This window comes from Ammospiza nelsoni, chromosome 3, assembly GCF_027579445.1.
Source record: "Ammospiza nelsoni isolate bAmmNel1 chromosome 3, bAmmNel1.pri, whole genome shotgun sequence".
In the NCBI taxonomy this organism is placed as follows: domain Eukaryota; kingdom Metazoa; phylum Chordata; class Aves; order Passeriformes; family Passerellidae; genus Ammospiza; species Ammospiza nelsoni.
The window spans coordinates 45,204,887-45,231,847 of NC_080635.1; the positions used below are offsets into that span (position 1 = coordinate 45,204,887).

The 26,961-nt window shown below is 36.3% G+C and overlaps 1 protein-coding gene across 1 annotated transcript in view; it reads right to left on the reverse strand.

Moving 5' to 3' along the window:
- The window catches only part of LYST (lysosomal trafficking regulator), a 77,230-nt gene that overhangs the window by 4,291 nt on the left and 45,978 nt on the right, over nt 1-26,961 (reverse strand). Inside the window, exons 24-50 of the mRNA XM_059467724.1 lie at nt 26,429-26,606; nt 25,384-25,553; nt 23,791-24,021; nt 22,725-22,891; nt 22,091-22,243; nt 20,705-20,896; nt 20,031-20,209; nt 18,845-19,051; nt 17,404-17,580; nt 16,867-16,943; nt 15,771-15,959; nt 14,894-15,039; nt 14,709-14,805; nt 13,977-14,038; nt 13,573-13,628; nt 12,450-12,602; nt 11,874-12,118; nt 11,087-11,153; nt 10,068-10,224; nt 9,533-9,673; nt 8,914-9,131; nt 7,336-7,566; nt 6,449-6,638; nt 5,447-5,583; nt 4,621-4,719; nt 1,065-1,204; nt 652-749 (exon numbers count right to left, since the gene is read on the reverse strand). Coding sequence (XP_059323707.1) covers nt 652-749; nt 1,065-1,204; nt 4,621-4,719; nt 5,447-5,583; nt 6,449-6,638; nt 7,336-7,566; nt 8,914-9,131; nt 9,533-9,673; nt 10,068-10,224; nt 11,087-11,153; nt 11,874-12,118; nt 12,450-12,602; nt 13,573-13,628; nt 13,977-14,038; nt 14,709-14,805; nt 14,894-15,039; nt 15,771-15,959; nt 16,867-16,943; nt 17,404-17,580; nt 18,845-19,051; nt 20,031-20,209; nt 20,705-20,896; nt 22,091-22,243; nt 22,725-22,891; nt 23,791-24,021; nt 25,384-25,553; nt 26,429-26,606 — 4,157 coding nt within the window. The remainder of the gene's footprint in view (nt 1-651; nt 750-1,064; nt 1,205-4,620; nt 4,720-5,446; nt 5,584-6,448; nt 6,639-7,335; nt 7,567-8,913; nt 9,132-9,532; nt 9,674-10,067; nt 10,225-11,086; nt 11,154-11,873; nt 12,119-12,449; nt 12,603-13,572; nt 13,629-13,976; nt 14,039-14,708; nt 14,806-14,893; nt 15,040-15,770; nt 15,960-16,866; nt 16,944-17,403; nt 17,581-18,844; nt 19,052-20,030; nt 20,210-20,704; nt 20,897-22,090; nt 22,244-22,724; nt 22,892-23,790; nt 24,022-25,383; nt 25,554-26,428; nt 26,607-26,961) is intronic.

Genomic DNA, 26,961 nt, shown 5'->3' on the forward strand with positions numbered 1-26,961 from the left:
ATTTTAAGCAAAATACTTAAATAGCAAGCACAGTTCTCTTACCTGGTTATCTGGCATTATTTGATTATATCAACAAACTAACAACCCAATTACTGTTTTTGTCTTGAAAGGAATTGTCTTAAAAGGAAATATTATGTCCCTTATACTAATTAACAAATAAAATGATTTGCAGAAAAAAAAGGTTTTGTGAGCTATAGAAATGGACTTGAAAGTCTCCAAGTAAGTAAAAAAATCTAAATATTAGTTTTTTGAAACTGCCACAATAACATCCCCTTGTCCTTTAATACCCCTTGCCTGTACTCTGTAGTACATGGTACTTTCCCAAAGAATAGTACTTTTGACAAAAAAAATCTCTCTCAAAATGAAAGCAGCCAACATCACAAAATAGGACTCTCCCAGGCACCTTTGAAATTTCACATCTTTTTATAAAGAGACCTAGCTGTTGGCCTTCATACCTCTACATTCAAGCACCTGCCTAATCACTCCTGGAGAAATTTGTATGTTACCATGTAAAAAAAGGCAAAATGTTGCTCCTGTATGACTGAATGCATCCTCAGATGATTAATACACACTCAGTAACTAATTCAATTACAACTCTCATGATTTATTTCATCTGCAAGTCAAAACAGCTTTCTTGACTGACAAACATACCTGAATCACAAACTGTTGCAATGTCACCAGTGGTTTCACTTGCTGAAACTGCAGTCACAGGACTCTTGTGTCCAGCCAGACTCTGGACATAGCACAGCCTGAAGAAAACAAAGGGAAGAAGCCTAAATTTCAGACTCAAATGCAAAAAAGGTCATTCGAGGAAAATCTTAAAACTAGTTACATTAATTTCAATCAACATTTTGCTCAATTATGATATTTTTCATATTCACAATAAAATTTTAGCACCTTTTAAGAGAAAAAACTGTAAGGGTTTGACTTCCCAATAAGTCACAGAACAAATTCAACTAACTTCAATGGGGCAAAGCTACCCAAGAGTGGGAAAACCTGTATTTATAAGAAAGCTATGGGAAAAAGTTATATATATACTTGTACCGTTATATATATACTTGTACCTGTTCAAATCCCATATAATGCAGGTTCCATCTTTGCTGACACTGATCATTATACTGTATGGTTTGCACACAAATAAGCTTGTTATTTCTGCTGTGTGTCCATACAGATGGACTTGTGATTCCATTTCTATCTCTGAAGGCTGAAAAACAGCAAGATAAGAAACTCTCGTGAAAAAGAAAATTAATGTCTTTTTTTCTAAAAAAGATAAGCCTAGTTAAAGTCTTAGATTTCAAAGAACGGTTCCCATTGCTTTTAATTTTAGCATCTATGTTCATGCTTTATTATGTTTAACACTTTATAATGTGATAAAACATAGCTATCATTGATGTTCAACTTTTTGCTTCCAGTGCTTTAGCTTCAGCAAATATATTGATGTGATCTGATGAACCAGAATGAAAAACTACTGCAGCTCTGTCTCAATTACACACCTTGAAGTCAGCTGATTTGTTTTCTGCAAGACTGCTCTTTCCATACAACACTGAAATGACAGTTCTCAATGTTTTAGCATCTAGTGAAGACACTTGGAAACATAAAAGGAAAGCCCAGCTTGGAAGTTGTCACTCTCCATACAGCAAGTTACTAGGAATTTCTCAAGTTGGTGCCAAGTTCTTCAATGATAAAGTTGGAAAAACATGCAGGAAGTCAAGTTTAAATACAGAAATGGCTAGGTAAAAATTAAAGCAGCAAAATTTAACACCAAACAACAATTTTTATTCAAGTTATATAATTTGAAATGACTCAGACTTCCTGAAAACTGGCAAAGTTGAAGGATCTTAATCAGAATGCTAATGCTTTATTTAAGACAACTTGCTGTACAGGGATTAGAATAATCTTGGTGAAGGAAGAGAACAATTTTCTGCTGGTTTCCTCACCCATGCCAGAGCATATCACCTGCATTTTTGTATGGTGTACAGGATGCCTACCTATAGCAGGTCTACAACAAAAACCCTTGAAAGTTTAAACAGACAAGTACACACATGCTTAAGTCATAGGTTGTAGAAAATGTACATTTTTCACTAAAAGAGACAATCTAATCTATGTAGTACTGCAAAAGGCAATGCACAGTCTGACAACAGAAGGATCTGCTAGTTTGCTCTTGCTACTGAGCATCTTATCCATATAAAAGACATTTATGAAAGTACCCAGGTATCATTCTCAGTGACACCTCACACATAAAAATCCTTCCTTAATCCTTTCTCAGTTAAGAGAAAAGAAAATTACACCAAAATTTTCTATGGCAGCAACAAACAAGACTTGTGTTTTTATGAAGAACTGATTTTGATAACCTTTTTACTGTGGTTCTCCCACTTCTTTTAAAGTGTTTCCTCTTAATCTGCATTTCAACACTTGAACCAAAAGCAGCACCCACCTTGTGCAGCTTCTCCCTACCACACTAATAGCAATGGTTTATTGATTTTTATAGTAATAATACTGCAACAAGACAAATTGGAATTCTCAAACCAAATGTATTAAGTTATATTAAGTTCTAATAAGTCATGAAATAGGTACTTCTCACATCTGAAATGTTTTCCCCTTCTCACTTTTCCCCCGCTTTTAGGTGACAAGCCCTAAAATGATATCTAGATATGGGAAAACATGCATTTACATATCTGTCTTTAAACAGCAGCTCTTCTGCCTACAGGACTTGAGAGGGGAATTGAAATTCTTCCCAGTTTTACCCAAACAGGTCCTCCAAGGGCACTCTCTGTTTGCAAGACACCTCTAACAATCAGCAAGTGAAGGCTGAAATAATGTGTACAACCAGACACCTGTGGCTGAGGGGTTCATGCAGGTGTGACTGATTGTCAGCACAGATCAGAGTCAAAGCAGTACTTCATGGGGTTTTCACCATTGTCAGGCAAGGAAAAACAGAGCACCTGGAGCACAACATGGAGCCATTTTTGAATTCTGACAGCATGCCTTTGACAATTAACAACACTATGTACTTCATGCCCATGCATTGCATTCATACAAATGTGAAACAGGGCAAAATATTCACGTTTCAAGTACTGCATTATAACAAACAGTTCACTTTATTGCTGATCAGCTTACAAGATGGATACAGAGTAGATGTCAGGAAGCACATTTCCATTCCCTGCAGCCCTGACTTGGGTAACTGGCTCAATGACAGGAGATACAAAATTGACACAATGTCCCTCTGCCTGGGGCATGTAAAACTGTCAGTGCTGAGAAATTCAGCAAAGATGGTCTCAAAGAACATCATCTGTGCAGATGAACAAAAATCACTTTTTTCTAGGAAACGGAAGGAACTCAAGAACCATAACCCCACTAACTAAAGTTTCTTTTCAGCTTTGCAGAAGGCAAGTATATTCAATTTCTAGTTAAAAAAATAACTGGAATCCAAGTCTCAGTACAGGTTATTTACAAGTTCACTATTCTGGGAAGCAGTAAAGGTGCCTGACTTATGATCCAACTAAGTAAAGCTTGCAGGCTTGAAGCTCTGCTTCATTTCCTGAACTCAAAGTGCTGCTGAGCTTAGGATGTATGAGTGGCAGACCACCAGAAACTGGAAGAAAGCCAAAGGGAAAAAAATTCTAAAAATCACTCTGTTTATGTTCTTCCTAGTCTAAGCATCTGCTATTTGCCACTACTGAAAACAGAAAACTGGGTAGGCATAGCAGACCATACCAAAGTTCTCTCCAGCTCATGCTAATGTAGGGATTCAAGAGCATCAAGGAGTACAACACCAAATATGTTTGCCAATACCTGTGTCAAGCTACAACTAGGAAATCACTTCAGTTCAGTTGTTGCAATGGGTAATACTGTAGACACACCTAAAACAAGCTGTTAGGAAAATTGTCTACTCTTTGTTAAAACTATGGAGAACAGAAGTTACTGCTAAAGAAAGAATGGAAGATTCAGATGGAAGCTTGAAAACTCAGTCAGAATTAGATTCTTAATTTTGAGTTTGATTTATGCTATTTTTATCAGCAAACAGTATCAAGGGACTTTCTACTACTCTCAGTATTTTCCACTAATAGATTAGGTAATGCAAGCTACTTTCTGCCTTCCCTATTCACAACTTTGCCCCTTGGAGAATATGACAAAGTAAAGAGGCTTGGTGGTTAGTATATATACACTGTCTGAGAATTCATCACTTAAACTCTGTAGTTTAAGTGCCTTCTGCACTTGAATTATTGTTTACTTTGGGGAATTGCATTCCTCAGCTTCAGTTAAAGCACTGAAAGGCTCTGTCTCCCACATAGAAGTTACTCCTTAATGCAGGGAGCTTCACTGTGCCAGACAGCTTCAGTTCCAGCCCTGTCCTGAACACAGTCAGAGCTGTACATGTTATGCACTCAGGTGGTGAGGACTGACTAAAGCCTAGCTGTATGTAAACAGCAGCTTAAGAAAAACAGGCAAACAAACATGCTGAGATGTCAGAGGAGCCTTCAAAATAAATACTAAAAACGCATGTAATTTTTTAGTCATTATCCAGAATACAGCTTTTTCTCATTTTTCCTGTTAAAAAAAAGACTGCAATACTGAGTATATGAAATACTTTATTTATGAATTATTTCCATTGTAACTTACTGTATTGGTGGTGAATCTGTTCATATATGCTGTGATGACACCAGACTTACTACCTGTGAACAGCTGACAACTGTCTGGCACCCAAGCACAACTTGTTACCTTGGAAAGACAAAACAAAACCAGGAAAAAATTAGAACAGAACAACTATTCTAACTGCTGTTCTCATTAGGCCACAGCATTTGGTCAAACCGATTCTTTATTAGTTATCCTATGAAAAGACATGTAAAACACCTAAGCTAAAGAAATCCAAGAGCTAAAATATAGCTATTCTAGGTTGTATTTGTTACTATGTCAGAAACAGAGTAAAGAGGGAGTTTTATGTAGCCTGGAATTCATAGCTAAAGAGCAGTGCAGACTAGTGCACACTTCAAGATCATCCACCAAAATCTTTTTGCAAGATCTTACCAGTCACTGGATTGTGACAGAAATTATGTAGCTTTCCCTAAAAATATTTTAGACAATCTTTTTCAAATGGATCCTAAACTAGAGTGGAGTCGTTCTTCCAACATGAAGCACCTATACTTTTTTTCTGTATTGATTTTTCTTGGGACAAAACTTAAAACTTGATTACATTCACAGCAATATTCTATAAGAAGGAAAAGATACAAAAATCAAATTAATTCAAAAGGAATCTTTACATGAAAACAACAAGGAACAAGATAAAACAATGGAACACATTCCAAAGCAAATAAAGAAGATTAAAAGGAGTTGTGACTGGATGCTCATCTCCAAAAAAGGCTAAAGCAAGAGTACCCCACTGCCAAGTCAAGCCACCACTTACACTACCAATATTAAATTGAAGAGGAAGAGACTGATTTTGTTTTACCTGATGGAGCTGAGAGCTCTGTATAAAATTGACTGGAGGTTCACTTTGCTTGCTTTTCAGCCGTAAGATGTTATCGGCATAGCCCCAGCTCAGGATGGCTGACCACTGAATGTCAGTGCTATGCATGCTCCTCACGCCTGAGGGAAGGCACACAGCATTGTGTCATGTGCACAGCAAGACTCAACCACTTACAGAGTCAACTGCAAGTCTCAGGTTCATGTTTTATCACAAATTTAAATATAACCTCCCCAAAGTTTCAAAAGAAGGTATTGTCTGCAACATATTATAAACAAACAGTTTTCAGAGACCAAATGAACATTCCATCTTCTCCAAAGACAATTTGCAACCTGGACAAAACTTTTTTGAAGAAGAGATGCATCTTTTGAGAACAGAGAAAAAGGGCAGATAATACCACCCAGAGAAAGAAGTGCTTGTTACTTCAAGGAGAATGTTACTTATTTTTGTTGACTAAATGTGATTTATTTTTATAAAGCCTGCACTAGTATATGCCACCAAGAAAACAAAAGATCGTGAGAACTTGTTTGTACATTCTCAATAAGAATCCCTCCAAGAAGTTTAACTGAAAGCAGAAGATTCTTCACCTCTGCTTTTTTACTGTTAACTTTTCTCATTGTCTGCCTCTAAAATCCATTTCTTAAGTTTTCCTTTCTGTTGCCACAAGCATTTTTTCATCTCTTTTTCAGTTCTTGGACCCAATCTGTTGGCAAGTTCTAAAGTTAAATTCTCATGCTTCAGCCACTTCAATGAAAAATATGAATTACAGAATGCCTCTATTGTAGTTTTGAAAATTATAAGGAAAATCCACCCTCCAGTAAAGATACCACACATGTGGAAGCTGTTAATGGAATTATAAATTAATCTTTGGCAAAAGCAACTAAACTTGGGAAATTTGCTAGAGAACAATAGTAGGATTAGATTTAATTTTTTTACAGCTCATTTCACATATATTGTGCATATAGAGAATAAAGCACAAATTCATACCTTGCTCCTTGCTATAGATCATCAAAAGGCAGAACTTGCTGGACAAGCCACAGATAGCCTTAGTTGGTAAAGCTTGAAGAGAGCCAAACCTTTCTCCATGTGGTTGGCTAAAGCAGACAACAGGGTCTGGAGCACTTGGGGAACCAACATATTCTCCCCACTTCAAGCCCTTTATCCATGGTAATGGACTCTAAAACAAGCACAGACAAGGTTCAAATTACAGAACTTTCAGAAAAACAATTTCATTAGTAATGTAGAACGATTCATGTCAGTTTCCTGTAAGCAATCACATGGTAAGGACAGCTAAGTCTTTACTCCAAAACCACTAGAGAGACAAGTTCAAAGCACTTTAGTACCATCAGTTAAACTGTTGACTTTAAGGTAGTTCTACTACTTCTTTAAAGGCATAGGCTGCAAGCTTCTAGTTCAGGTAGTTTAGTGAAAAATACAGATCTCTAAATCCAAGGATGCAGTTTATGACTGGACTTCAGGGAAAAAAAGGTGCTTGAAGTGAAGAAAGTTTAATTGTCCTACAGGCAGTAAAAAAGCTGAGGATGGAATGGAAGAAAGCACAGTATGTGTTTGCTGCTATAGATCTGCACACAGATTCCACAATTCATCATGGAAACTATAAAACTGGTTAACTGAAATGCTTTCCTACACCTACTTCCCAAAACCAAGACAAACTCAGATCTCAGTTTACACAAAATATCACCAAAGCATGAAAGTAATTTTCACTATCACTTCCTCATTTTTATGTATTTTCTTTACAGCATAATGTAGCAAGTAGCACTTTTAGGAAGAAAATTCTAAACCAAGGGTACAGGGTACAACAATTACAGCACATGGATATTAATTAAACCATCTTGCAATTGAAAATTACATACTGGGTAAATGATTTCTTTAGTGTGTTCTCTGGTTTCTCTGAAAGCAAACTGCACTAGCAATCCCATGGCAGCAGGAAGTTCTCCTTCCATGATAAGCCTGGATCCAGGTCTACTAACATGTGCTGTGTGAAACAGCTGGCGGGGCGTTTGTCCATATGTTTTTATCATTGTTTCAAGGGCTCTTCTCTGAACAGGATCTTCAACAGCAGAAACATCCATCCCAAAATAGGTCTATAGGCAAAAAAAAAAGGAGAGGAGCAAGAATAAGCTCATTTGGTTTGTCTTTGGGAAAGATTTTGCAACACATTCACACAAATTCAGAGGCAGACTCTTCAGCTGTTTGCTTAAGGTGTGGATGAGAAGAGATCTCACAATGACTGTGCTGACTTAAGAGCCACTGAGAGCATAACCTTGTCACCTCCTCTTTATTGGAATAAACTACCACTTAAAGGATACTCATGTGAGCTGCTCCTACATATGTCCCACGACTAATTTCTGTTGAAGGTTTTTTTTGAGACCTTTACCAATCTGTGCAAAACTGGAAGGGTTGCTGATGATAAACAAAAGAATTAGAAAGAGCTGGAGAAGTTTATTTTCTTTACCATTTTTTAATGAGCATATTAAAGCTCTCTTTTGGGGTAGGGAAGGAGAAAGAAACCTCATACTTCAAGAGAGTGCAAATTATTTCCTTCTATTTGTCTTTTTCCAGCCTCTCCAACTGTGGATCACACACTTTTTCTCAACCACACCAAAGGCCTTGACTTTTCACTTTAAAAAATAATGAATGTACAAACTTAATATTTGAAGCTCATGGTACTAAGTCAATACTGAAGCTCAAAAAGAGTAAAAGAAAGGGAAGTATTTGGATGGCTACTTGACAAAGGCATCATTGCCACACACTACCATTTTATTAGCTTTCCCAGTCACAGAACAAACACTAAAACCAGGAAACATTTGAATGCATTTACAACCAGAACTACCCGCTGAGCAAACCTTGTGATAGAGTAAGGATTGAAGCTAAAGAATGCAATTCAAGATATCCACGTTGCAATTATGCAGTAAAACTCTGCAAGTCCTAACATTAAATGAAGACTTATTTGAAATTAAATTTACTATAGAGAAAAGTGCTCATTAGAGGGACAGAACACAGGACGTGTATGAAGGCAAACACAATGAGCTCAGGACACACACAACTATTTCAATCCTATCAAAAGCTGCAGTAGCACCTGCCTAAATTAAAAGCTTTTGAATTAGGCAGAAGAAGATACATACAGTTACAACAATCAGTACTGCAAGCCACTGCACACAACTATCCACAAGGTCTAAGCCCCAGATCTGATCATGCCCCACACCTAGCTCAAGGCAAGAAAGAGGAACAAAAATTCACTAAGTATCACAATACCCACTGGGATCTTACAGTTCAACAATGAAATTGTTAAAGCCTTTTCTTATTCTTCAACATTCCATGAGCAAGGGATCTTGTTTCATGCTTGATGTTGTCCAAGCAAGTCAAACCAAACTTTGCCCCATTAAGTTACTAAGGACAATGAACAAACATGCTGCTTAACAAATACTTACTGCAGGATGAAAGACATTAATAGCCTGAACAGAGGCCTTGCCCTTTTGCTTATAACCAAACACCAAGTCAATCCAGTGACAGATTGTCTGGGACACATGATCAGACTCCAAGGCCTGACGATGAATCAAGATGAACAGACGAGGATCGTTCCGGGCCCAGGGTGGAAGATTGACATGGTTAACTCTGTCACCATTTTGACGCACTCCAAAATCAAAGCCTAGAAACAGGGGAGTGAATATTCCAACATTTTAGTTCACAGTAACTTCAAAAAGGTCTGTAGGGTTCTACAGACCTCAATGATTAAGCATGGTGATTAACAATCAACAAAGCAGCATCATTAACGAGTCTCTCCAAAACATATTCAGCTGTACATATGCATTTGAATGGAAAAATGAGAAAACAGCAAACTCATTTGCCCTGCTGACAAAATTAGGGAAAAACTCAGCTTAACTCCTACATAACAGCTTTTTTAGCATACCCCACAAATTTGTGCCAGATTTCTCCCGTACATCTACTACTTAGCATATTCAGGCAAGGCATATAAATGTTCTCAGTTTCAACCCATTAGCTCAATCATACAACTCTTTTGGGTATAGTTCTGTTGTCCTTTTAGTATACCTTCTCTGTTAACTAGAAAGTCGGGAAGGTAGAAAAACTCTGGTATAAGCTCCTTTACGTCAGTCATTGATTCATACGAAGAGAGGCGCCAGGTTGTATTGGTGGAGTGAAAAGTTCTGTCTGGGATGTCAAAACTTTGATCTGTAACGAAATCCAAACTCAATTGTTACATTGATGGCGGACACCAACAGTTGCACATCTGCAACTTCATGTTGTTAACTGCTCTCTAGTCAGCTGAGAACATTTAGAATTCTCTGATCTCAATTGCTATGTGTTACACATCGACTGCAAGTCAAATAGAGGTCAGCTTTTTATGCTACAGAAACGAAGGAATAAACATCAGATGACCAGATTTATAGTGTAGCTTGATAATTTCAATAATAGATCTACTGTTAAAGCATACCACATTAAATTTTACCAGGCTCAGCTATCTGGAATTGGAAAACCTATGCTAAATAGGGTAACATATAGCATTCCCAAGTTATTGGAACAAGGCCCAGATGTAAAAGGCAAGTAAAAGCAAATGCAACCTTACCTTGATAAGCCAAAAACATTTTAGTGAAAGGTGGCAGCCTAACCAGGAAATGAAGTACAGTTCCACTGTTAGAATAATGAGATCCATAGTGATATGGTTGTACAGGGGGCATTGGATCATCCTCTCGTGCTCCTTTACGGTACTCTTCTTCTAAATACTAGAAACACGGGAGAGAATTAAAAAAAAAAAATCACAAACCATCTCCTTAGATGCATTCCAACCACAAAAATAAATGCTTGCCTAAATTGTTTAGGAATAAACACTCCAACTTTTCAGAAACATAGATTCAAAAGCGATCTGGAATCAAACACACTTAAGTGTCCTAAGACACACAATCACTTTTACAATCCAGTTAGGTATTGAAGTCTTCAGCCAATTTAAATTACCTACTTGCCATTATTTATTACTTTTCCCCACTCCCCTGTCTTGTTTTCTAACACAGTATTTGCAAATAATATAGTAGACCATGGTGACACAGACAAGTTTGAAAGTCCAGATGCAGATGCTTTAATTCCCCAGTATGTTGCTATTTCCTACAGCCTTTAAAACATTTTAAGGAGAAAAAAAATTAAAAACACCTACTATTTTCATAGAAGAGCATGTTAAAATAAAGTGCTTGAGTGAAAATAGCCCTTCTGTTATCAAACAGAACAAACAGCTACAAATTCCAGCACAGTAATGTCAACTAAACAGCAGTAAATTATCTTCCTGATCTTTAGGGATCTTTAAATGCATACAAGTTCCCGCATAAGGTGGTATCCATTTAAACTCCTCAGCAGTATCACATGGATGGGCTAAATTGATTTCATGCTTCAGGAAAAAACACAAGTTCCAAGCATGTCATAAAACAATTCCTAGGAGATGTTTCCTGGAAAATACACTGGAAGTAAGAGCTCTGTAGCCATGAAATACTGTATTTGTGGTTTCTTCTTCCCCAACAGATATATGTCATAAAAACTAAAGCCATGTTGTCATTTATACATGGGAAAAAGGCAAGAAGAGAAAGTTATCTAAATTACCTTGTAAGTATCCACATAACGATCCTCTTTTTCTTTAGACTGCACAGCTATTGGTTTGACCAGGTTCCTGCAACAAAAGCAGTAGTGATATGTTGTAACTTTATTACAATATATTACAATACAATATTACAATATTGATTCACATCATTAAGAATGACACCTTTAATATAATGAAAAGGCCAAGAAAAACATAACACTTTTCAAGAAAGTTCAGAAAATAAAAAAACAACTTTTGGTTAGTGCTAAAGGCAGACTCAGATCCACAGCACAGTAACAGGCAAGAAAATGCCAAGCACATCAGTCAAATCAGAGGCATCCTATAAAGGCAAAGACTTAGTGCACACAAATGTTAAATTAGCATAACAGAAATTTATTAGGGTGGGAAAATTCACTCAAGTCCATTCAAATGAAGATTGTGATTTTGTGACTGGCCAAGTAATTCACAATATTATTTCCTTTTCTATTTAATTTTTGCTAATTGGTCTGGAAGTCTCTCATCATAGGAATTTAAACAGACAGCTTCTACTTAATTCTGTGAATTATACATAGCCTATTAAGACAGTGTAAGTCCAATACACTGCATTTGAATCTACACACCTGTTTTATTTAAATGTCCCAGGCAAACCAGCCACTTACTATAAAAACCCAAGTTATTGGAGATGAGGCTTGTCCCTAAATAGTTCCATTTGTGGGTGTGTGTGCAGTTTAGTACAATGAAGTTAAAAAGTTATATAAGGATCATCAGTTCAAGTATTTGAAAAGAAGAATTTCAAGCATTTCATATTACCTATATACCGAGGGATCATTTAGGTCCAGTGTTTCATTGGTGTAGTCAGAAAGTATAAAAGGAAATACTGGATATTGCATGAGATCATTGAAGGAACGACCTGCATGTTTGTTTAAATGAGTCAGATATTCAAAGTTAGTAATCTGTCCTGTGCACCACAGGTGGGTCAAAGCAGTAATGTTTCCATATTCCAAAAGGTTAGGCAAATTGTTAGTCAAGATGTTGTGGTACACATCATCACGGACCTAGAAGAAAACACCATAGATTTAATCATACAATTTAGAAGTTTAAAACTACCAAGAGTAAGTTTCTCTCATTTTGTATATTTTCAGATATCTGCTGTAATCAAATAATGCCTAGTATCACCAAGATTCTTTAATGTCTTAATCTATCAGAGATGTGTCTTACAACATGCCTATCCAGAAGCCTAGCTGAGCCAAGTTCTTTCAAAGGTATTAAGCAGAATTTAATTAGTCCATGCAACAGGTCTCCTTAAAAACCTAATGCATGAATACAAATGTTATAAAGACACAGTAAAATGCTTTGGTGTATTACTCTGCATTAGTGCCACAGTACCTTTGTATTATCGAAAGCCAGGAGTAAAGTTCTGCCATTTGTTAAAAAGATTTCCACAGCATTGTCTCTTAACTGCCACCAGCGCTTATGAACTTCCTTGATTTCCTCATAGGTCCAAGAAAATGATGCTGGTTCAGTTTCTCCATGAAAACTCTGCAGAATTTGCAATTTAGAAGTTAATTTTAAATAGTGGATTTTCCAAACAAGAAACCCTTCAATGCAGCCAGCTTATAACAATACAGCATATCATAAGGCAAACTTTAATTTTAGTGCAATGCTTTAATAAGTTGTTGTGATTTTCTTTAGCTGCTTTCCCCATCATCTACTCTCCTCAACAAAGTAGGCAGAACAGAACACATGTTCCTGAGCTGCTCCAGTTCCCTACCCAGAACTAGCAAGCATTGCTGCATTTTCAATGGCTCTTAAGCTAAAAATATTGGAAAGCCAATCAGAGCAAGCAAGGACAAAGCAGCTGGTAGCATCCTAAACCACAGGAACAGTCTGTTCAGTAGATGCAAGGAAGAGCTCCATAAAAGCAGTTTAAAGCTTTAGTCATATCTTAATTACTTTTACATGTTTGTTGGGTATATAAACAATTTACAATTAGTCTTCGTGTATCAGAAGGATTAGCTCAGTTCCCACTTCTTCATGAAACAATCCTCTTGTATAGGAAAAGGGAGGAGCTAGAACATCATATATAATGTAAAATTCAAGAATGAGATGCTGTGGAGCACAGCACAATTCATAGACCTGCGACTTTCTGCACTTCAGTGTTCCAGCTTCCACTAAGGCAAGTTCTCAGGCACAGATCAAAGCAAACTCTGTGCACTTTGCTGACGAACAAAGATCAAAGCAATGCACTGCAAGGTGCAGAAGTCTCTTACATCACCTGTTCCTCATTCCCTCCCAGCCCCAGGCCCACATCTTTCCTGTTTTCTTCTATCACCACCACTTCCATAGCCAGGGTCAACAGAAGCAACACAAACCAAACTAATCAGTTTGGCTAGCTTTGTCCAGACATCTCTAACTCTAGTACTACTGCCACTGAAATTGCTGAAAAAGAAAGCTACTCATGGCCATAATTTGGAAAAATTAAAGCTGGACAATGTATTCTAACACTTACCGAATTTTCAATTGTGTCTGAAGCATTGTCTTCAACAAAATACATGCCACATTTTCCTGCAGCAAGAAATAGTTATGAAAAGGTAAATGATGACAGTAGTAATGAGTTAAGATTGCTAAGAATAGCACCTGGGGCAAGATAGTACTTGACAAAAATACAATTTATGATTCCACATCTTTCAGCAAGTGGTCTGCAGATCTTAAAACTTATTTGCAGTTCCAACAGCACTCATGAAAACATCAGAGAAAGCAAAATTGATCTATAAAGTATGTAATCCACAAAGTCTGGAAACATATCAATTACTTATTAAAATTAGCTAGGTTTATATATACAGCAGACTCTTTACTGCATTTATACAGCAAATACACCAAAAATGTATTTATAAAAATGAAAAGTCTACTTACCTAGCAACAGTTCACCAGCAGTCTCTCTAGAAGGTGCTACACTTACACATCTTCGATTAACTCTGAAATATTTCCAAGTGGAAATGCTTATGGATTATGGAAATGCCTATCCTTATGGATTTATGTACCTTTTAGCAGACCTAAAACCAACATAAACTAAACAGCCTCCAAGGTTCAAGGTTTCTCCAAGCTGTAGCTGAAGAAAACCTATCCAAGAACATGACTAATCGTTCATATCCCAAAGAGGGAAAGAAATAGAACCTCAACTTTCTAGACTTGCTTATGAGTGTATTTCTACTTATTTCTTTGCATGTTCTCTGCAGTTATTTTATGCAGTATTAGTGCCTGTAACAGGTGGCAAATTGATATAACTGCAGAGCTGAGTAATGCAGTGATAATAGCAGAGAGGATGGAAAGACAATTTGCTTTTGAACTCTGATGGAAAGACCTACCAGATCTTAGATATCTAGGACAGACAGTGCTACTAAGCAAAAATAAGAGATCTCATCAGGTTATCCCACAGGTTCTATCCACAGCACACCAGATGGTATTTGATAGCTGTAGTCTTTTGCTTTTGAGTAAAGCAAAATGCCTAGTATTTTTGACACTGGTCTCATTTCCCACTTGATTTTTATAAAAAACGGTTTTAAGACAAAAAAATGTTATTTAGATAGCTGTTTCATTTGACTGGGAAAAGACAGGAAAGAGAAGCATGTGTTATCCAAAACAAACCTTATATGTTCACTTGCAGCTTTGTCCTTTACAGTAGAAGAATGAGAAGAATGTGTTTTGTCTTCAAATAAGTAAGACAATGGAGTTTTTATCACACCTATAAAGAAATCACAAATAATAGGGCAGTAAAAGTCATTACAAATCAGACATTAGGCTACATTAAACACTGACAATTTTTTAATTACCTTCCTGTTTTTGCCTGTCTGGGAGAAGGTATTTGTTTGGAATAGTTAGGTAGCACCTCTGCAAGCGGCGCCTCTCTCTGTTGGGGCCCTCTGTTGGATCCAGTTGCCAAGAAGTTGGGTAATAGACTGGGTCATACCAGAGTGCTCTGACCAAAAAAAAAAAAAAAAATTAGGAGTTTGGCAGCAGAGGCAGTATATGTGCTTGTAAATTCTGCTCTTTAACAAGTAGGAAGACAGAAATTGCAGATAAGTACACTGGGGGATTATTTCTGAAAAAGTATTAAAAGACTGAATTCTCTAGTTTATTATCATGAGCTATTTCACTGAATGACTTTTCACAAGCTGCTACTGTAAGACTGTTCTTGAAATTACTCACTCTAACAAAAACAGCAATACAATGCATCCAATACTAATTTGAAAACTCTGCTGCTGCAAACATGAGATAATACTAGTTCTGCAGTGGTGAAGATACCCTAGTTTGGTTTCTTATCAACACTAACATCCTTTGTTCTACACTATTTAGTAAACAGAGTATCTAGATGCTAATGCGAGTAACATTACACCAAAAATGTGGTTTTACTCCATCTATGTTGTGCAAGATATGAAAATTTTAGGACACACTTCATTGTATTAGGCACAGCAAAATATATATACTGAAAAAAACTGTCTAAATGGGATAGAAATATTACTTGGCTACTGACCCTAAAAGATAGGATAAAAAAATAGTCAAGTCTTTCACAAGTCTAACTATCAGATGGTTAGCAAAACTAATTCTAATTTTAGTATAATCTCCATTTCATATGCCTCTGGTTAGAATGAGAAGCACATGTCAGGCATCAAGTCTCTGTCACTTTTTCCCCGAGATGAGAAAACTCACCGATCATGCGTAAGCTGCTGAACAAGTTCCTGCCAATGTCTGCTGGCACTCAGCTCTGCCTTATACATCCCCCTGATGTGCTGGATTACTTTCTTCCTTTCCATTCCTTGTGACAGTGACACAGCTTGTGTGATGTCTCCAGCTATTTTAGAAATGTCTTTAGACTTTGTATCTAGACGCTGAAAGAGACTGAGGAGAAGAGTTGTGTTTTAAAACGCAAAATAAACACACTGAAAAGGGAAAGACCAAAATCCCTCATAAAATACAATCAGTTTGGCAGTAGATATGTAGAGTTCTTGTTACAGCAGATGCAGAATAACTTAGCCTACATAATGAGACTCATGAATACCTTCTGCTTCTTAGCCATCAAAAAATCTTTTGGCCAAAGACAAGCCAGTCAGAAGGTCAATGGCTATGTGTTAACATGCTTGACTAATTAATGTATAGTCATTACAATAAAAATCTGGGGTAAGGACATTAGTTTACCACTGATTAAATCTCCTAAATCATTCAACATAACAAAGTCTTAATACTTGTCTGCATGAACTTGACTAAGCTGACCTTTACAGCTACTGCACTTGCCTACTTTCAAGCACATTGTGTGTATGTCTCAGATCTGATTTCTTGGCATAGCCTGGAATTTAAATAAATGGAAAACTCAATCTAACACCATGTACTAAAACTTACAATTATGTCAAGGAGCAGTAGTCTACATAGCTCACAAAAATATTCAAATTGTATACTGAATACAGTATTTAATTTGTTGAAAATCAGGGTTAGTTGCAGAGACATTTAATTGCACAGACCACAGCAACAGGAAAGCTGATTGGACAGATGCAATAGTCATAAAATTAATGGTGAAATGGCAAATGTGCAAAAAACTAAATCAGTATTGAGGTTCACACAATGCCATTTATTATACAACCTACCAAAATGCATATGCCTTTAATATAATAGCATACTTAAAAGCCTGAAAGCTAATGATGCTGTTAATTTGAAATAAACCTCATCTATAATCACACAGGCAACTTTGCAATGGGAAGTGCTGAACAGGGAACATTTCTTAAAGTTCTTGCAGCCCCTCTAAGGTACTCACTTCTGCCGATTATTAGCCATGGTTTTCTCCCAAGCAGCTTTGTTTACACCTTCTTCCATCTCATATTTCTTCTGATCCTGAATGGAAGTTTAGCACATTATTTTCTTTTCTCAGGTGGACAAAATAAGGAAGGGGAGGCTAAAGGGTATGCCAGTTTTAAAAAGGAAGAGTGACAAAACTGTTCAACTGATACCTTCACAGCATTTAAAGCCAGCAAGGCTTCATTTCAGTTACTGCCATTTTATTATATTTATACATAACTCTTCACAAGAAATCAAAAATTATTTTCTTGAAAATAAGAGATACTAGTAGCTTATTATAATTTTCCTCTGGATTAAATATGTTTAACCAAGAAGCTTGTGAGCTTGCTGTGAATAGTTGAGAGTATGTGACAGAAATATTGAGAACCCAAATAGAATTCCAAAAGCATAAGCCATCCACCAAAGAACACCACAATCTGCAGTTAAACTCTGATCCTATATAAGACAACTGTCTCAAATATACCCAGTTTTTAAAGCAAAGTTTTTATTCACAAACCTCTTTCAAAGCTTTTATTAACTCTGGTTTTGGTCGTGGGCTCAGGGGAATGCATTTATAGCCACAACTTTTCAGTGTATTCATTAAGTCTCCTGCTGCTCTTTGTTGTTCTTTGGTCATTCCATCTCTGTGATTGTGCATTAATTCATACAAATAGAGCACTAATTTAGGCCCATGCTAGAAGATGAAAAGAAGGAAAGAGGAAATTGTATTGTCATGCTCATTTCCACAACACTGAGCAATATTTTCCCCTCCACTTTTATTCCCTTTTCTAGTCAGACTGTGCAGATTTCTTCTAATTATTCACTAATTTAAAGAAAAAGACAACTTTAATGGTTAAACTTTTATAAAACTAGAAAAACATGCTGAATTTTATCCTCAGATGGTAAAATTTGCCCCAGCATCTTGTGACTTTTCAAATGGCTTGCAAGAAAACTGTTTCTTTCCCCAGTGCTCAGCTCCTGCAGCCTTATACTTCAGGAAATACGTGCCAGAGACTTCTAATTTTGCATGCCAAGAACAGTACACCTCATTTGATTAATCAAATTAGAGATGACAGATAATGAAGTTAAGCAGACATAAGTCATAAATGCACTCAACACGATGCTCCCCACAGAAGCCACTGCTAGTGCATCAGCTCTTTTCTACCTGATAAAACTTATTCATTTGAATAATGTATACATGATCAGAAATATGTGAGTGCCATAAACTAATCCAATAAATACTTTCCCTCCTTAGTATACAGTGACTCAAACTGAGGCATGTCTTTTATTTCATTCTTGCTGTTCCTGAAGATCTCCAACTGCAACATTCCTTCCTGATTTCTCCTTGTGACTCAAATAAATGACTGCTTTCAAGCTTGCACTAATATAGCACCATTAGAAGCTTTACTCTGACAAACTCAGAAAAGCAGGGAGAGCCTATTCAGCTTTTTAACTTAAGAACATGGAATACATAATCCCACTTGAAGATCTAATAAAGGCCAAGTAAGAAAAGAGAGAGTACTGCTTTGGTTGAGGATTGACTGCTTCTTAAAATCTAGTTGAAATCAATTCTTACAAGCTTCAGGAAGTCAGCAGTTAAGAGTTTCAAAGCAAGGATAATACCTTCCTTAATTTGCTTTTTTAGGGCACATTAAGTCCTAACTTCCTCAGTAAAATCCTTCATGTTAAAACTACTATCACCTTTTGTCTCTGCACAGCACAGGGGATATGTTTGATGCAGAACAGCACCAACAAACCCAGACTTAATTTTATCTATCCTCAGTATAGTACAGCAATTGCAGAGGTACACCAGGTGTTTTGTATGACAATTGTCAGTCCCTAAACATTGCACAAGTAGCAGTGAACAACTTGCCACATACAGTTCTAAATAATCATAAAATCTAGACAAAAATTGAATATAGGTTTTAGAAACTTCTCTCACAAACTCTTGAGCTTACTTGCAAAGTTGGGCTGAGACAGTCACGCAAAATCTCTTGCTGGTTTACTTCGTGTGCCATCTCCAAAGCCTGCTTCCTCTCCTGCAGAGGACTCACAGGAGACAAGCTATGCACAAGAAGCCTCCCAAGCTGTGTACGGAATGTGTCCTTACATAACGAGAGGATTCTGTTCCACTGCTGTTTTGGAGTGCTCATTCTGCTGGTGCCCTAATAATGGAGACAACTTTTTAATATTACAGGATTAGGACTTTCTTCTACCAATTTTTTCAGATTATTATGATCAAAATGCAAGACAAAATTTTATCTACCAAAAGAAGTGTTTTGGTTTACTATAGTGATTATTATTATGGGTTAAAAAGCATTCTAGTAAAACAATCCAGAAAGTGAAAATTGTGATGTAGAGAATTTAAAAACCAGAGGGTTTCTTTATTACTCATTTTAATCAACAGCCCTTTTACATTAATCACCAGTTTTCTGAATGGATTACCTCAAAAGATTAGAAAACAAGTATTAGAAGAAGGTGTGTTTTCACAAGAGAAAGCTTGCCATCTTTGAAAAGTACAACAAATATGGCACAATGGAAAGATAATACACCTATCAAATGTAATTTTTCTGAGCTAGAAAGAAAATTAGGTAGAACTGCTTTCACCAAGATGACCTAAGGAAGAGTAATAACACACTTTGTATTACCCAAGCAAAAACTGATTGCCTTGGAAATGCTGACAAGCTAACACCTGTATGTTAGAAGATTTTCACCACTTTATTAAGAACTGAAAAAAGAGAAAGCTCTCCTTCCCAATTCTAAAATATACTATAAACATATTGCTCAAAAAAAATCTCCACTACCTGTGGATGCATAGAAGATCTGGTTTTATAGGCTTCAGCAAACCTAAATGTTCAAGTTCAAGAGACCAAGCAAATTTTCATAGTACAAGAAAGTCTATTTAAGTTCTGTGTTCTTGTTCAAGAATAATTTTGCCAAATGTAAAGGTAAAAATCACAATAGATCCATTTTTTATTTTATAACTGCGAGTAAATGGGAAGCCACAGTATTTAATGCCACAGTTGGATGGACAAAGGCAGTAAGAAAAGCATTTATGAACAGAATACACTATGAACGAAAGTTCCTAATAAAGGAACCTTATGAATAAAATATGCTTAATGTGGACAGCATCTAATTACTTACAATGGATACTTTGATTCCTTCCACCAACATTTTGACCATTTCTTTAAGAAAAGGATTTATTCTGCTAGTTAGTTCTTGCTGGCTTTCCTCTTCGGGAACTTCCAGCTGGGATGCCGAAGCTCTGCTTTGACTTGTATTTTCTGTTATACCCAGTACATCAAGGCACTCTTCGGTAGAGGCTTAAAATTTAAGAGGTACATATTGATCAGTACCATCTCAAGCAAGACAATCCTACAAACCTTTAGTTGGCATTATATCAAATACTGCCTTTACTGATATATTTACCATACTTGCACTCTCTCTTGCTTTTGCAGAATTTGCACTAGCTCTCAAAGTCATCAAGTCTTGCTAACCAATGTAACCATTTCATGGAAAAATTGCATTTTAAGAGAGCAGATGCTCCCTTTGGCAGTTAAATCTTCATGTAATAATTCAGGCAGCTAACACATGAATGGAGTAATGTAGAAATAAAACAGCTTGTTCAGTTCATTCAGATAAAAACATCATCCAGATTGCCAGTTACATAATACTGAGAGACAAATCAGAGAACAATGCTTTATGGATAAATCCACTAAATTCCTGTCAATAGAACAACTTTCCTCTCTAACCCTTCAGCATTCCAAAAGCAAGAATAATTTTTCATCAAAACAGAAACAGACAAAAAGAAATCCTACCTAAATAAATGAGCCTGTTAACAGCCAAAACAGTCAGCCTCTGTAACCTTTGTGCAAACTCAGACTCAGTGGCTTGGACAGGATTTTCTTGGCTCATTCTCCGCTGCATCATCATGTTGAATTCCTCACTTGCTAGCGAGCGCATTTTCACCAGGAGAGCATCAGACTGAGCAAGTGAAAACTTCCTGGAACCTTTAATGAGAAAAGCATGAATAGAATTCTACTAAAATGCATGAAAAGTCCATCACTCAGTAACTACTTTAATCAAAAGATTTCACATAATTTAATGAAACAAACATTTGAAATGTATCAGTATCAAAGGGAACATAAGTCTCATTGGGTGTTTGTCTCTTATTTTTAATTGTTAAGGCTTTTTTAGAATAAATATATAGATTTCAAATAATAAGTAATACCATGAAATGAGTTAATTTCAGGATCAGATTTATTGTATTGACTTCCATACTTTTAAACATGGAACTAAACATTCAAACCCACTACTTTTATTCCTGTTTTTATTGTATAAATAGAATAAAGGATTAAAAATTAGTGATAGAACAAAATCTTGCATATTGCAGAGTGGGTTCATCAGCAGAAATGACGAGCCAGACATATCAGCAAACACATTTTGTACCATACCTATTGGCACTAATAGAAACACGGTATCTAACTCACAAGAATATTCTTCAGAATTTTCTTGAAATGAACTGGGAGGCCTTGACCGTACTTCCCTCTTTTGGAAACAACTATTTTTATTTACCTTTAGTGCTTTACCAAGTTCACTATTATAAAAACATTTTCACTGTAATGAAAATATATATAAAATGTTTCACTAGGTTGATGGAGAGAGGGCATCAAAAGCTGACCACGAAGAGAAACATTCCCATAGTAAACAGGAAATAGTATGTGTTTGCCAGATTATTAAACTGTATCTTTTGTGAAGTCTTTAATGCAGCTTTATTTGTAAGAGACATACAAAATCAACTTACATCCAACTCCAAAACCTTTACAGAAGGACTGACTAGCTATCAAATACAGGGAAAGTACTACTGCTAAAGCTCGAACTCAGGTTTTAAAAACACCACCACAGTGGCACTTTTAAGTATACATTTGGAGTGGCATGTATTTATTACAGGATGGTCTCTAATGAAAAGTTGTGCAACAAAGCAACCCCCACATTATGGCTGTGTTAGTTACAAGCATTGCCTTGATTTTGGCATTAACTTACTGCAAGGTTGGCTATTACAAGCATTACAAATTACTTTAAAAACATCTTTACTAAGCAACTTGTGAATTTAAGAGAATCCCCAAAGGTGGTAATACCATGGAATCACCAAGCAACACATACAGGAAGGAGCAAGCACAAGAATGCCACACCTCGCTACTCACCCGCGATGCCTTTGCGCTTCTGAAACATTGTGCGATGTGGTGCCGAGGGCGCCGGCGCTGAACTGGCCTGCTCTTGAGCATCCTGGCTTGCTGTGGTCCTTATCAACTCAATGGCTGCTTGAAGAACTCTTAGCTGCAGAACAACTGCCATATCTAGGGAGAGAGGCATACAAAGTGTACATGACATCTTCAGGAATTTTTACCAGATATTTGTAATAAGTCAAACCACAACATGTGTCAAGAGCTACAAAACTCTAGAGTCACACAAAACCACAGGAGTCACACAAAGTCACTTTGCTATGCCACAGATACAGACACTACAGAAATTAGTTGTCATAGAAAAGCCATTGAATTTGATCACTCTAAAACAAGCTAAATGAAACTGTACAGCATGTTTTCATTTAAATATCCTTAAGGAACTTTTGCAGTCACTATTTTTTCAGATTAGCAGTACACAATTCTTGACCACAAGGCAGGCTCCTAAGGGAAACAACTAATTTGAGAACCACTTAGAAGAGAAAGATTCATCACCAGAAAACTCCCCCTTCTCCCTCAGCAGGAATATTAAACAGAAAACTGGGGAAGGGATTTACTTTTCCAGTCCCATGACCCCAAAAATTAGCAGACAACTTACTTTGCATCCTTGCATTTTTACTATTTTGGAGATGACCCAGCAGCACAATGAGGTCTTCAATAACACGAAAATATTGAGAACCTGAGGAGCTGCAGGCATGAATTGCAACTGCTACCAGCAGCTGTTGTATATCGCATGCAAGTAACTTGTAGTCATTCAAGGGAATGCTGCAAACAAAGTTGTAGTTACCAGAAACATGACAATTCTAGTAGATTGTAACTCTTAACAAGACACATTATTATTCCCCTTGCTACTTCTGCCAACTGTACCTAATATTTTGTTGTACTTCATATAAAAGTGTCACTGTTGAAGACTAGAACACTATAACTCAAGACATTTCTTTAGTGTTAACTTTGGCAGATTGGATGCCTGCAAATTTTTGAGACATTCTAATGTTGAGTGCAGCACAGTATTATTGGAAAAGCAATGATGTATTACTATCAGATTTTTAAGTTAAAGAACAAGTCTGAAAGCCTATATTTCTCAAAAAAGTATCAGGACAATCTCATTTTGTAATCATGCTGAACAAAAACTATATTGAGGTAAAAAGGAAACCATTCCATTTCTTCAGGATACCAACTAATGAAATAAAATAACAAAACCCTGTCTCTCCTTTGTTCCCTGTATAATATTTTTTAAAGTACATAATCTTTATCTCTAATAAAGTCATTGAAAAATCTCAAATATTAAATCATAGGCAGTACAGGAGAGACTTTTCTTCAGTTTTGATATTGGCCATAGAGACAGTAGAATGTACCATTTCCTGGGCCTTTATCTTACTATTCAGGTTTATTAAGAAAAGCATTGAAAGTGCAGACAGTGTGACAATCTCACATTTTAAAATGTCATTTCACTTGAATGTTTAAGGTATGGAAAGAACATTTTATATTCCACTATTTGAATTGACTAAACATTAACTTACAGGTATAAAGTTGAAAACCTCAAACCCAGTATTTTGTACATGCTCTCTAACAATTTCAAAAAGTAGAAAAAATGAATACAGTAATTTCTTCCTAGCCTTAAGGCTGTGCCTAGAACATTTGATAGCAACAGAAACAATACTCACTTTGTTTCCAGTCCGTTGAGAGCAGCCAGTGTATTACACAACACATAAAGCAAACCATTATCAAGCAGCAGGTCTGCAACTTTTGAGCAGGAATTTATGATTTGCAGGAGGAGACAGAAGCAGTTATGCAGCAGAACGTTATCATAGAGGGAATTCTCTATTAGACCCAGAACAGGAATGACACACCATTTTCGAAAGAGTCCAACATTCTTGACATCTTCCAGATCAAATCTGTTAGCAGAAATATGAGTAAATGGCATCCTAAAGAACACTCTGATAACAAAAACAGTACAGACAACTGGAATACCATTTATGTATCACATGCTTGTATTTTGGCAAAGATGTCCATGGCAATTTCCTACCTTTCATTGTAGCAACAATAGCTATCTACTAAAAAATCCAATAAGAGAAAAATAAACTTTTCATTTCAGCCGCAAAGAAATGACGTGCCTAAAAAGTAAATCTGATGCTTTAGCTAACTACCAACTGCCTACAATACAGACTTCATGAAAATGGAGGAGTTTTTAATCAGTGTAGAAAAATGGTGCATTACCCTTCCAATGTCGCTATTATAACTACTGCAGACACTATGAAGAGAACAGATACAGCTTGTCATCACTGTAACAATAACAAACTGACAGGCAGCAGGTTTGATATCCCATTATCCATTGGTTTAATTAAGTTTGGCACCTGGCTTATAGTGATTGCAGAATTCAAAGCAGTGCTTCAGACCTTCTTTTATTTATGCACTAAGAAACTACATTACTCTCATGAGGTTATCAGCCCTATAATATGACTATATATACAATCCTAAAAACCTGAGACATTAGACATTGGAATTATCTTTCCAGCCCCATAATAAATCCTGAAGAAGTAACAGTTCTCTGCCTTGGGACAAATTAAGCAGCCATGACTAGATATTGCAGTTAAACAAAAATAGCTTTTGAGTGGTGAAGATCAGGTCAAGAGGCAAAAGTAATTTGGCTACAAATCCTGCAGAGGCAGTAATTCATAAGGAACTTTTTGCAAGATTTTTCCAATGACTATATTTACTCAGGTGATTTCTGTACAAGCATTAAGTAGTCAGGTTAATTCTAAAAAATATTTACTTAGATAGCTGTCTGCTTAAAGGTAATCTCCTTTTCTATCAATATAAGATGGCTGTTCAGTTCATGAAAATGGTATATCTCTGGGATTTTTCCCTAAAAGAGACAATCATTTAAATTTGGAGCCAAGATAAGGAAGTAGCTGTGGCATCAAGATTTTTCCTGAATTACCTACCAAAATCCAAGAGAAGTCTAGTGACAGAGAGAATTAAACTGATTACACAACATTTGAGTTCAAGGTCTCTGAGGCACTCAGAGAGTCTGAGTGTTTACAAGATCTCTGCTGAGAGCCTCCCTCAGATGAAGTTGCTTACAAACAGCTTAAGGGCCACACAATAGCCCTAAGGATTTTAATACATTTCAAGGTTAAACAAGCAAAACCTACCAAAATAGCCTTGAATAGTTTTTTTTATGGTTGTTGACCAGCAAAGTGCACTGCTTGGAACTCACATATTGTTACAGCACTTAAAAGCACAGCATTACTTACTCTTCATCCAAGCCAACAGAACGGCCAAAAAGCATTTCCAAAAAGCATTCTACAACTTCCTGAGTCCCCTGATGAAGATACAGCTGGTTGGCTAGCAAAGAAAAGCCACGGTTCTTTAAGAACTTTTCCTTCTGCTCCCTCCTTGCTCTGTTGAAATATGCATCCAACAACTAAAAAAAATGCATAATTATAGTGTAAGAATGAAACATTTAATATAACTGCCCTGAAAGTGAAATTATTTCTGTCTGTCATTTAAATTATAGTCTGTCATTTAAATTTTTTAAATTCAAGATTGCAAACATCAATTATACCATCAATTATATATTTGATGATATATTTTTAATCTGAACACACTCACATTTTTCATTAAGTTTGGGGCAGATGAAATCAAACAACAGTTAGCAAATGCATACATAAATACTCAAACTTTTTGTATTTGTTCAATCTTACAGTTCAGTGTGCGTGCAAATGCATGCATGACATTCATTCTCAATAAAGCCATACTGTCTTTTTCTTTCTCAAATTAAAATAGAAATCTACTCAAAGTTTTTTATCTACATAATATAATCATACAGAAACACTGTCCTTAATACTACAAAAATCTGTGAAAACATTTTGAAGCCTCAAGTCCCTCTTCAGTCCACAAATGTGTGGATGACTCCTCAGAATAACTCAAAGTCAACTCTTGTACAAGTCAAACCAAGGTGCAAGCACTTTTACACATGGCATCATGTTTTGTGTCACTGACTTTCTGCATTGTTGCTTCCATTTACAATGGTAATGCTATCAATAAGCTCTTAAGGCCTTTGGCTTACATTAGGGACTATATTTATCTATTCAAAGAGTCTGTGTTTTTGTTGCTTTGTAATTTGCTTGGTTTTGATTTTATTTTTTTTTTAATCCGTAGGGTGAAAACTTATCTTAAAACTCAAATGTAGAAAACTGAAGAAAGGTCAACAAAAATATTAAAACCCCACCACATTTCCAACATGTTAACCATACTGGTTGACATCTTTTTAGGAGAAAACATTTGATATAGGCTTACTTTAATGACTCCTTGTTGTATGAGAGGAGATGGGTGGTTCACCAGAACTATAAGATAATCAGGTTGGATAAGTTTGTCCATCACATCTTCTAGCATGACATCAGGTAGGATTAGGAGAACTCCACGCAAGAGATCGTATAACCCACAACAGATAAGCACAAGATAGTCTTCTGCACAGCTGAAAACAGAGGAATATGTTTCACCACAGCAGGAAAGGTTAAAAAATGCAAAATTAAAATTCTTGAGGGACAGAAAGAGGGTTCAGGTTAGAAATTTGGAAGACATCATTTCTCCAATACTCCTAGCCACCAATCTTCATTAACACTTATTTTTACATGGCAGATAGTAAAAAGGATAATCTGACCAGAACTACTTTCTTTTGTGAGCAGTTCCCACTTTTACTGTACATAGCAAAAATCCTGATTTTAAAAATTTGTTATGTAAATACAACAAAAACTGAAACAACAGAACATCCTATACACCAAAAGCTTAATAAATTTGTGTATGACAGTCACTGAAAACATTCTATTAGT